The 12,940-nt window shown below is 29.0% G+C and overlaps 1 protein-coding gene across 2 annotated transcripts in view; it reads left to right on the top strand.

Moving 5' to 3' along the window:
- Positions 1-12,940, top strand: part of LOC107455518 (protein eva-1 homolog C) — a 253,195-nt gene that overhangs the window by 198,386 nt on the left and 41,869 nt on the right. For both annotated transcript variants that reach the window (XM_043050993.2, XM_043050992.2), the window contains exon 4: positions 5,468-5,620. In XM_043050993.2, coding sequence (XP_042906927.1) covers positions 5,468-5,620 — 153 coding nt within the window. The remainder of the gene's footprint in view (positions 1-5,467; positions 5,621-12,940) is intronic.

Raw genomic sequence — 12,940 nt, 5'->3', positions numbered from 1 at the left:
GCGCAATTTAGAAATAGAATCTATTTTGTTCTTGTCAAAATGTATAATTGAAAGTTTTTGTCGCACCACCCCAGAAGGGGTTGACGATCGTTTGTTTTCTTCAATAAGGGTTGCACAAAACATTATCAGTTTCAATATAAGTTCTTATAAACAGTGAAAAAATGGCATGGATAATTTGCAGATTAATCGTAAAATTATGCGTTATAAATTGCAAGCTTAATGATTTGGGAATAGCATTCAGAGTATAAATTAATTAGTAGGAATATTTTTTACTAACTTAGTTGAAATTCATATATTTTGAAATTGATTACTTAGAGTTTTCTTTTTTCTTCATTTAATACCAAATTCGAGTCATAGACTAAATTAGAATTGCTGCGTGCATCAATTATCATAAAAGCAACCGAGATAAAATTCATCATATTTCTGAATGACATTTTTTAAATATTGTGAAAGTTTCTAATGCATGTTTCTTAAAGCATACTAAAAAAATTAACAAAAAATCTAGATTTAAATAATCATTAATTCTTAATTGAACACGTAACAAAAATGGATAAAAAAAATCAAATAAAATAATCTATCCCCTTTTAAGAACTGTCCCAACGGTTTTAAAACATTTTATATCTTGTCTAGAAAAAGAATTCTTTTTGGGGAAAAAATCTTGATATACATCTTTCAAAATCAAATCATGAAATTGCAAGATCTATCTTCACATCTCAACTCTTACATGCAAATAAAGTAACTCAAGGGACTGGGGAAGTTACCGTAGATCTAAAGTAAAAGATATATGCTTAATGAGAAAAGCAAGAGTTAGCTAAAAGGCTTTGGAAACAAAAATTTGATTATGCTCAACAACAACCCGGCTTAGAGGTACGTCTTTTTTACTACGGTATCAAAAAAGAAAAACAGAAAAAAAAAAGAACTAAGACAAAAAATGAAGGTGTGTAGGATTCGGTATTTTGATCAAGTTCCATACAAATGAAGTAGGGGAAAACAGTTCAATTTACTGTTCTAACAAGAACAGAACTTAATCAGTAACAAAAGAATACACAAAATAGATTCAAAGTAGCAGCAGCAGTAATGTCATTGATCGAGAAGATTGTCTTGGCACCTTTTATTTGGCGAGGAAGAGTGGGATCTTATGTGGGATTAAATTATCAGTTTTGTTCTTAAATAATGTCTTTCAGAATTTCATCCATTGTAACATTAAAAATATAAAAAAAGAAACATGTTTTGATTAGGTTTTAATATTACTTTTAAAGGGTTTTTTTAATTCTTGAATAATGGCATATTTAGGAAATAATTTTGATAAACAATAATGAAACGATAATATTGTTTGCTAGATAAAAAATTATAACTCAATAAGAAGTACATTGTGAAAAGTTGGTGCATAGTTTTCACCACTTTTTATGTTGAGGTAAACTGAAAATTTAATCTCAATATGTGAACAATAATGAAACGATAATATTGTTTGCTGGATAAAAAATTATAACTCAATAAGAAATACATTGTGAAAAGTTGGTGCATAGTTTTCACCACTTTTTGTGTTGAGGTAAACTGAAAATTTAATCTCAATATGTAACCAATAATGAAACGATAATATTGTTTGCTAGATAAAAAATTATAACTCAATAAGAAGTACATTGTGAAAAGTTGGTGCATAGCTTTCACCACATTTTGAGTTGAGGTAAACTAAAATTTTTACAGTCAGAGTATTTACATTATTATATTTGTACAGTCAGAATCAGAGAACATTTTTATTTACTCTTTTACTGTTATAGTTTTATTCATTCAATTATTCAAAGTTTTGCTTATTTATTTACTGGCAGCAAATATTTTCATGCGCCTTAGAATGAATTTAATGGCTTCAGTGTAATAACATTTCGTTTAAAAACAACTACATTTTTAGTAGAATAATTTCATTTATTTCTATCAAAAAATTGTTATGTTTTCAATTTTATGTAATTTTTTGTACGATAACTGCAGTTTTGTACTTAATAATGTATTTTGTTTACTCCATCACCAAAAATGGGGGCAACTATGTCCTAACAATTTTTACATTAAATAAATATGGAATCACTAGCCCTTGTAGTCTGCTATTTTTTGTCTCTCGGGTACCGCGTTTCTTTTACTTTTTTAATTATCTGTATTTTATTGTCCTATTTTTTCTTCGGCAACTTTGCTTTTATTTACATCTGTTTTGTTTTCTTCACATAAGATTGATGAGTTTTGAGAAAGGGTGTCTACTTTAAAGCTCTCAAAACATATAGACTTTTTCTACCATTTTAATCTATGAAGCAATTGAAATGTTTAAATTTATTGTTTAAGTATATTTTCCTACATTTATTACTTTTATCAGTATCGGTATTCTTTCAATTCTAAGCATTTGTCAAGCACGTGGCACATGGAGTTAATAAATATATTTGGCAAAATTTTTTAATTATGTATTTATGCCTGAAGCATTTTTAAAAAATGTAAATACAAAATAAAAATTTCATTCTTCTAATATAACCTTAGCATTCTACATTTTTAGGATGTAAAAAAGGATTTTTTTTTAAAAATTCTTAATATATCTTTTAATGGGTTGAAACAACAACACAACAAGCGATGATAATGAAAAATTGTTTACTAGCGAAAAAATGATTCTTCAATAAGTTCTTTGTTTATCTCCGTATTTTTATCATTTTCGGAATTCCAATTAAGTTTCATGAAATTGAAGAAGCAATAAACGATCTTCATTGTTGGAACAATAACAAAAGACTTAATCAGTTATAAATGACTACTAAAAATATCTTCACAATTGAAGTAGCTAAGGTAACATTGATTGTAAGGATTGTTTTCTCATTCTTTTTTAGTTAAAAATGGATGCGTCTGGTTTTTAATTCTTGTTATTAAAGGTTATTGAGTGTTTTAGTTACATATCCATCATTTAAACTGGATTCTGTGTTTCAAAAAAAAATACAAAAATTTAAGTTTTTTTTCAATATTTGATTGTAAATCTTTGTTTATTTTATTCGATAGAAGCGGAAAACTTTCTATTTATAAAAGTAGGAAAATAGCGGGAAAAAAAACGTTTTTACTTACAAGTGTGTAATTAAATGGAAATTTTATGAATGCGTGCATTATATACATAAGTATTATACAGTAAATGATGGTTTGGGAATTTTATTAAAACCTGCTTTTAAAAAAAGTTTAAGACAATTGCTTAACTTGATAAATATACTTATAGTATCTTATACAATCACACATGGAGAAAAATCTGGTTAAATAACCGTATAGTATGGTAATGACATTTCTTTAAAAAAAACATAATTCTGGTATTTCTGTTTTTTCTAAATGTGCATATTAAGGGCCACAATATAATAACGAAGCAAAAAACAATATCGTGGAAGAGGCGAATTTAAAATAATCGAAAACCATCTGCTAAAGTTAAGTGGGAAAAAAAATTTTTGAAGGTGATTATTGGAGCGACCTCCAAGTTTCGTTTAACAATAAAACTGGTTATTATTGTTTTTTTTAATGCTATTCCCCTCTATTGCGTTTCAATAAATTTGGATAAGATTTTGTTTTTTTTCCCTCGCAAACAAATAACTTCGAGCATACTTATGTTTTTCATCCAATGAATCAATAAATACTTCTTATATTTTCCTTCATTCATCTGATAGAAAGTGAAAGGAGATTATTAAAAACACCTTTAAGTTTTATCCAGGTATGAAGCTTTTTAATTTATTTATTTATTTTTAATTTTATTTTTTTATTTCCAATGAGCTGCACAAGTGTGCACACATGAGCAGATCTAGTGCGTTCTCCAGAAGTGGTATCCACTATTTCAGGACCACCACAATGGGTGACATACCGTTGGCCATGTTAAATTGGACGTCAAATTTCTGCCACACTAGATGGCAGCACCGAGACTCTTATTTTGATGCTAAAGTAAACTAGGAATTTTATTTTGCCGGAAATGCCAAAAGCCAATAAGGCTCAAAGATATGAAGCTTAATTTGATTATTTTAATCCCATTTGCCAGAGTTGTGATTAGTTAGATTTTGTTCAGATTTTGTTTCTATATAATTTTCTAAAATACAAACTTGAAACCTAAAATGTGCATAAGATCTTGACTTCATTTAAAAAAAAATATTCATTGAAAACACTATATAGAAAAGATTTCTAAGAATGTACTTTAATATGTTATACACAAAATTTCTGAAAATATACATTGAAGACTGTTTTCGAAAAGATTCTAAAAGTATAGATTTAAAAACTATATGCAAATTATAAAGAGATTTTTTTATGGTATATTGAAGAAATGTGTTTTAATAAAAGTTTACCAAAGGTTTATCCTAAACATGTTTGTGCAGTATTAATAGGAATATTTTTCACTGTAAAAATACCGGATCAAATTACGATAAAAAGTACCGGCACTCCGAAAAGTCCCTTTTTATCGGAACATGTGACAGAACAAAAAATCTGATGTAACACAATTTTTGTAATAAAAAATTACCGTAAAATCTCTGAATCACTCTCAATAAGTAAATATGATTGTAATAATAATTTTTTCCGTAAAATTACGGAATAATGTTTTACTGTGAAAATGGATTTCACGAACGATACATCCAAAGTGCCGATACATAATTTGTACCGGTATCTTTTACAGTGAGCTTGTGGTGTATGGCACTTAAGAAGAACTTCTAATTTAAAGTTTCTGAACTTAAATTTGATTTTATTTATCTATCTGCCCTATTTCAGCACAATTGATTTAATTAAGCAGAATTGAAGTGACATAATAGATTACATTATTTTCTATCAATATTTAATACAGTGTAAAAAAATCCGTAAAATCCATTTCTACCGCAACATGTAACGTAAAAAAAACTCTGGTATACCGTAATTTTTACAGTAATGATTTCCGTAAAATCACTAATCTACTCTCATTAAATAAATATAACTGTAAAAATTAAGGTATACAATTTTACTGTAAAAATGGATTATATGGTAAAACGGATTCCACGGATGATGCACCCAAAGTGCCGGAATTTTAAACCATAATTTTATCCGGAATTCTTTACAGTTTATTCGAGGTGTATGGCGCTTAAGCTCAATGACTCGTGGTGCATGGTATTACTTTTCTACTAAACCATTTTAAAGATTAATTTTTAAATTGCTTATAATTATATTTATATTATTGGTTATAATTGATCCAGAATTCTTTATAGTGAGCTCGTGGTGTATGACACTTAAGCTGTATGGATCGTGGTGCATGGTATTACTTTTCCAGTAGACCGTTTTAAAGTTTAATTTTTAAATTGCTTATAATTATATTTATATTAATGCTCATAATTGATCCAGAATTTTATACAGCGTGCTTGTGGTGTATGGCACTTAAGCAGTATGGCTCGTGGTGCATGGTTTTACTTTTCTAGAAGGCCATTTTGAAGTTTAATTTTTAAATTGCTTATAATTCTATTTTTAGATGTCTTCTCGAACAAAGTTGTTTGCGAAGGAGAGAGACTTCGTCTAAGGTGTCACAAGAATCTCCGAATTGTTATATATTCGGCGGCCTTTGGTGCCACCCATTACGGAGTCCCTGAGTGTCCGCAGCCTGAAGGAGAAGGGAGAATAGAAGGTAACTTGTTATTTATTTAATGGATTTCATTTAAAGTTTATATTTTGCTTAATAATCAAGTTTGTTAAGTTTTTCAGAATTACGAAACGCCTATAAAATAAGATAAGATAAAACTGGGGATACAAAAATTTTTGAAAACTCTGAAATATCTCAAACATATATTGGAATGATAGAGTGAAAGTAGTCACATTGAACGTCATACAATGATACCAAACTCGATCTTTCATCCCAAGCCCCTGGTGACGGTAAGTGTGGGGGGGGGGGCAACATCGAAATGTTAAATATGAACCCGTATTTTTTATTGCAGATTTGGATTCTTCAGGAAAAGGAACCTTATTTGAGTTGCATGTTTTTGCCTCTAGCTTAGCGGGTGGCGTTGTAACCGAGGGAAAAAAAAAAGAGTACAAACTGTTAAAAATGGCAAATCTTGAGAGCCATTAGAATAAGAAAATTAAAAAAAAACACGTTGAAAAATGTTTAAGCGTTTTTTTTTTTAAAATTTTCTTCTGGAAAAAAATACAGAATTTTTTTTAGCATTATTTTTTTTCCAATCTGATGAGTCTCGCTCAAGTTACCATCAATTTCAAAAGTTTCTACACTTGTCAATTTTCGTGGCCACAACGCCATATGTAACGCAAAATACGTAAACCGCTTACTTAAATAGTATTACATTTTTCTGGTAAATTCAAATCTGCGACAAAAAATAGGGTATCATATTTAAGATTTCAAAGTTGCCTTCCGTCACCCGGGGTAGGCATACTATTGCGAGAGATTATCTGCAAAAATTCCATTTTACTGCAAAAATTCATTTTGCGCTAATACCGTTTTCTTAAACTAATATTTATTTAGTTAGATTGAGTCAGTGGTTTTACTGTAATTATTACTGTAAAAATTACGTTATACCATATATTTTGCCCCGTAACATGCTCAGGTAAAAATGAATTTTACGGTAAACGGTACCAACGCTTCCTAATTTTTACAGTACTTCTATCGTAATACTTTTTACCGTAATTTAATTCAAAATATTTTACAGTGTAATTTAGAACCTTTTACAAATAAATTTAAATGAATCATACTTTTTTGACAGTTTTTACTGATCTAAATCATGAAACAAGTATCAAGTATAAGTTCGATAGAAAGAAATAAGAATTCTTACGATGGATAATTTGTAAGATATATTACAATGCATTATTACCAATTATTTGACTAAATAAGAAATTGTCATCATCAGTTTTATTTTATTAAAACCTATTTGGACGTAAATATGTCAAGAAATATATCCCGAAATTGTGAGAAATGTTACAAACTTTTAGTGTTGTTCTTTTATTTTTCTCTAACTGAATTCATTTTTTAAATAATGAACGTAAATATTAAACTTGAGGATTTAACGAAACTGAAAAATGTCGAACAATGAATTAAACAAGCGAACGCTGAAGATTTAAATCCTTTTCGATTGAACGCAACTCATAACATACTTCAAGTAGAAACTGCATATTTCATGCAACAATTCATATCACGGATTTACATAAGTTTCGCCGCAAAAGGAAGTATATTGGTCCTCGCTTAGTTAGTCTTTGGTATTCTATTTTATGTTCGATGAATAAGGAGAATGTTCGAAAGTATATTCTGAATTCAAAAGATGCGTAGTTAGAAGAGGATTGGAGGAATGAATAATTTTAGAACGAATAATATAATATCTGAAAAGAATTGATTAGAAGAGAGGATAAGTTAGAAACGCATAAATGACCATATATAAGAGAAAATGTATTGCTTAAATGATTTTTAAGTTATCTCGATAGTTACTGTAATAATTTTTGACATTTTGTGAATAACAATATCGAATCTATTAAAAGAATGAAGTTATTTTAAGAACTGGGATTTAATTAAAAAATACATACAAATCAATACCAGTGATTTTAATCAATCCCTTCATTCTTTCAATGGTTTAATTTAATTATTAGAATAATCAATTCCACGATTTTGAACAAATTACAAGACAGTTTAGGTATAAAATTAAAATCAGTGTATTAAAGCATGAACACGGAGGGTAAAGCATGAAGTTTTTTAAACATTGGCTGTAGTTGAACAATTCTGTAGTTAGACACTGTTTGTTGAATAAGCATTATAATTTTTCTCTAGTGTCCTGGCTACTTCAGAATATTGAAGCATCTGCTATTTGTTTCTGTCGAGATTTTTAATTTTTCTTTAAAACATCATCGAAAAAAAAAACTTTCGAGTTTTGGTAAGTTGCTCTTAAGGAAATTTTCTGCATCACAAGTTCGAGGGCATTCAAAACACCGTCCAGTAGACAATGCCAATGGTTTTAATCACATCCTTAAATTCCTTTCAATAGTTTTATTTAATTATTAACACAATTAATTCTATGATTTTTAACAAATGACTAGACTGTTTAAGTTTACAATTAAGATCAGTGAATTAAAGCATGAAGGTTTTAAACACGGCTGTAGTTGAGCAATTCTGTAGTGAGATACTGTTTGTTGTATAAGCATTATATTTCTTCCCAGCTACTTAAGTTAAACTAACGCGTTTAATATTTTTTTTGACATTTTGACACATCAGAAACATAAAAAAAAAATCCCTTCGTGTTTTGATAAGTGGCTGTTAAGGAAATTTTCTTCGCCCCCAATTGCAGAGTAATCAAAACAATGCCCAATAACTATCTTTTTTGATACATTATGTAGCAACTGATAAACCTCAACCGTATAAAAAAAACAAAAAAATTTAGCCTTTTCGTTTTTTTTTCACATTTATCACACGATCGTTATGCTTTGAAATTTAATGAAATTACTTATTTCACTTTCTCGTACCATATATTTTTTGAAAGAAAATGTACCAGGTAGGATGTACAATTTTAAGAAGTATTTTTGAAAATCAATGGCCATGGGTGAAAAATCTAAATTTATGATAAAGATGTTTGGAATATAAGGAACTCAATACAATTCTCTTAATATTTGTTAAAAAATTTGAAATAAATACTATGGAATTTTATAAAAGAAAAACGCTTTAATTACGATATTTACAATAATTGTGGAAGCCTAATGAAAATTCGAATTACAACATATCTAATCAAAATATACAACTATTGTAGAGTTGAGTTGTAGGCTGCTGGTAGTTGCTGTTGCTGATACTTCAACAACATTATTTCTTTAGCAACAGTATTTCTTTAAGTAAAAAAGATGATCGTATGCATCAAATTCAGTGGAACAATCTTCGCTTCGATATTTAGTTTCATCCATATTGTAGTGCAAAAAGCGAAAACTATTAATTTTTTTAAATAATTCATATTGCCTTACTACCATCAACAGTCAAAGTTATTATAAATTAAACGATTTTTAAAGTTGTGCCTATATTAGGTTTAGTGCCCATACTTGAGTATCGTACTAATTTCTAATTTACCAAAAGAATAATTCTTCCTGTGTGAGATAAATTTTAACTAAAATGATGTAGTAAAGAAAATTACATAATTAATTTACTTTCTTAACTACAAATTAATAAATTCTCAACTGATTAATTATGTTAATTTTAACAGAAGAATTATTTAAAGCAAAAAAATACTTATAAAAATTGTATATTTAAAAATTCTAACTATAACATTAAATACATTCCATAGTTTATAACCATTCAATAGTTAAATTTAAAAAAAGAATTCCAGTTTTGGTCATAAATATGTTGTTATTATTTGATAAATTGTACTATTTTCTATATAAAATGGTCTATATATGAACAAATAATGTAATAAATGATTACAATGTATAACTACTATACATTATTTAGAACTTGAACGAATTTTATCTCGCTGGTTAAGAAATATTTCAGATAAAATATAGGTAAAAAACTGCATTTGAAGGATATTTTTCAGATATTTTCCTCCAAAAAAAAGGGGGATCTGACAACATCGAACTACCATTAAACGATCTTGTTACAACTTTTTATTTCTACGATAAAATGATCGATGCTCTAGTATATTGTGATTGATGATTTAAATTTAAAACTCGATATACAGCAATTTCTCTGTATTTTGCGTTACATAACAAAATAAGCTTTGACATATTTTTATATCCAGTATAAATGCTTTTTCCGTGTCTTTCATAGACAAGTTTATTCAAGTTTAAAAATTGCAGGACAAAAAACGGTAAAAATTTAAATTTTTTGTTACAACTTGCATAATAAAATATGTAGCCAAATTATATCACGATTAACAATTCTGATAGCAATAGTTAAAGAGGTAATAATAGAAGCTGTATTCTCAGAAGTATAGTTTCGACATAAAACGATAATATTGAAAGCTTAAAATACAATATGGTTCACGTTTGATATGAACTAGTTAGTCTTCTATTGTACCACATTTCGGTTCAAGCTTACCGCTACTCTCCTGTAGCAAGGATTACATTGCATGGTAAAACGGTTAAATTTTATACCATATTAAGGATGCAGCTTTTTTTCTTAATTATATTATTTTTCAAAATGCTTCAATACGGTATAAATACTATGCATTTACGTCACCGAAAAGGATGATAATTTGGATTTGGTTTAAAATTGTTTGACGTGGCATAAATATCACAATAAGATTTCAGCACGGTGAAAACAAATTCAGATAAAATTAACATAATGTATAGTCATTTTTTGGTAAAAAGCCATATTTCTGATTAATAAAACAGAAAAATATGGTTCAGGGAAACCTCCATGAAAGACCACGTATGTGTAGCGACCTCTTCTATTTACGACCACTTTTGGGAGGCACGTAATTTTTTTTCTATAGACTTTGGGTTGAAGATAACTTTTAGGAGATACTATCAAAACCTCTAAAAGAGATCGGACTCAAACAATGATACACGGTAAAATATCAACAAAGCAAATAAGTAGATTCAAATGTGTTCTAAATATTGGAGAGTGGCTCTTATTTAGAGAGGGTTTTTCGACAATCTCTATAAAAGAGATCGGAAAGCTCATGCTAAAGTCAAAGTTTACTAAAGACGATGCTATCTGATGCTACCTATTATTTATTTTTAGAGTTGAAAGTTAGATTCAAAAGTTATTTTGGAAAGAAGAAACTAAGCATCATAAGTAGATTCAAATGTGTTCAAATTATTGGAGAGTGGCTCTTATTTAGAGAGGGTTTTTCGACAATCTCTATAAAAGAGATCGGAAAGCTCATCTTAAAGTCAAAGTTTACTAAAGACGATGCTATCTAATGCTACCTATTACTTATTTTTTGAGTTGAAAGTTAGATTCAAAAGTTATTTTGGAAAAAAGAAACTAAGCATCATAAGTAGATTCAAATGTGTTCAAAATATTGGTGAGTGGGTCTTATTTAGAGAGGGTTTTTCGACAATCTCTAAAAGAGATCGGAAAGCTCATGTTAAAGTCAAAGTTTACTGAAGACGATGCTATCTGATGCTACCTATTATTTCTTTTTAGAGTTGAAAGTTAGATTCAAAAGTTATTTTAGAAAAAAAAACTAAGCATCTCAAACAAACAAACGAAACGAAACTAATTTATATGATCTAAAATTAAATACAAACTTAAACAAAAACATCGTTGTTCATTTATTTTATATACTTCGATTATTAAAAATTGGTAAATTTGATTTTACACAGATTTTTGTCTGTATGTTTTTTTTATTGACGCTAAATCTTTTTCATCGATTCGGTTTTCATGACGTCAACACAAGTGACTTTTCCGCACCAAGAAAATGACACTGAGTAAAATTAAAATTACTTGTAAAAAATCATGTACTTTCGATAGCATTTTGAAGTCAATGGAGGTAACCCCTGAGAGCGATCAACCTCCGTTAATGACCAAAGAGTGGTCACAAAAGGTCACGAGAGGTTTCACTAAATTTAAACCTTTCATTTGATATTTTTTTCTGTTTATATTGTAACTGTAAAGAATACCGATTTAATAATGAAATATATATTTTCAAAATTAATGATTACCTCATATTTAGTAAAAAAATACCCAACGGAAAAGCAAATTTACCCAAATAACTGATTTTCATGGCATGCTCTATGGTATTATAATAAAATTACCAATTTTACTACGTTTAGAAAATTTAATCACACTTTATTAAACAATATTTTGTTACTTTTGCCGAAATTATTAATAACGTGCTTCAGTTACCGAACTTTTTAGTGTTAAAAAAGAGCCAGAAACACGATAAAATTTACTATATTCTGGTAGTTTTTGCTCAATCTGTTTTGAAATACCATTTGTCCATTTCAAAATGCCTAAATTTAAGAAAAAAATATTAACAATTTTAACATTTCATACTGCTTATTTTTATAATAGAAGTAGATGTAGTAAAAACAATTTTTATATGATGTAAAAATAAAACAAATAGTATTAAATGTATGGTAATAATTCTTTTTTTAGAGAGCAGTGGTGGCTTAGGGCAGTGTTCCCCAACCTTTTTATCACCGCGGATCCGTAAACACTTGATAATTTTACCTCGACCCGCTGAGGGCCGTAGATTGTTTACATTTTATATTATTTTGATTCATTAATTTTAATCTAATTGTATTTAAACATGCCTTAAAAATAAAATACAGCTACTCCAAAAAATAAATATAAAGCGATTCAACATTTTAGCTTACTGGAACTTTAAATCAATGAGAACCTTGAGCTTGTTTCTTTGCAATGAGGCTGTTCCATCTGGGAGTTATCTGAGACAATGACACCAGAAGTGTGTTGCTTAGGTCCAGTTTATTCCGCTGCTTAGTTTTGGTAGCTATTACTGCAGAAAACCCTGCTTCACACAGATAGGTTGTCGGAAATGCCAATAGGGATTTAAGTGTTGTGATGGCCATGACTTTATTCTGCCATGACTTAAATCCTGAACACCGGCAGAGTTGTTGTCTCGAACGTAGTTTTAAGGCCATAAAGTTGATCTTCTTCTTGCACAGACTTGCTAGATTCGCCCGATATGTTGACAAATGGGTCGCAGAAGTTCTTCATTAGTTCCAATGTAAATTTCGAGCCACGTTTTCGTGTTTTACTCATACAGGGTGTCTCATTTAAGCGTTTCAGAACTTCTAAGAGGGGTAGGGGTCATCCTGACGACTCGAAATCATATAGCAATGTGGGGTCGGAAATGCTTTCCTAAAGCAGTGAATTACATAGAAGCACCATAAAAAAAAGAGACCTTTAATTGAAAAATCGCTATAATAATACATTGAAAAAATTATATGGCCTCCTCGGTCACCCGACCTATCATGTCTTGATTTCTGGAGTCATATGAAAACACTGGTTTATGACACCCCTGTTGATAATGCTGGTTGCAAGAATCGCAGTAGCTGCCTG

This window comes from Parasteatoda tepidariorum, chromosome 9 (assembly GCF_043381705.1).
Source record: "Parasteatoda tepidariorum isolate YZ-2023 chromosome 9, CAS_Ptep_4.0, whole genome shotgun sequence".
Lineage (NCBI taxonomy): Eukaryota > Metazoa > Arthropoda > Arachnida > Araneae > Theridiidae > Parasteatoda > Parasteatoda tepidariorum.
Note: the sequence above shows the minus strand (reverse complement) of the source record. Positions and strands in the feature narration are given on the sequence as shown.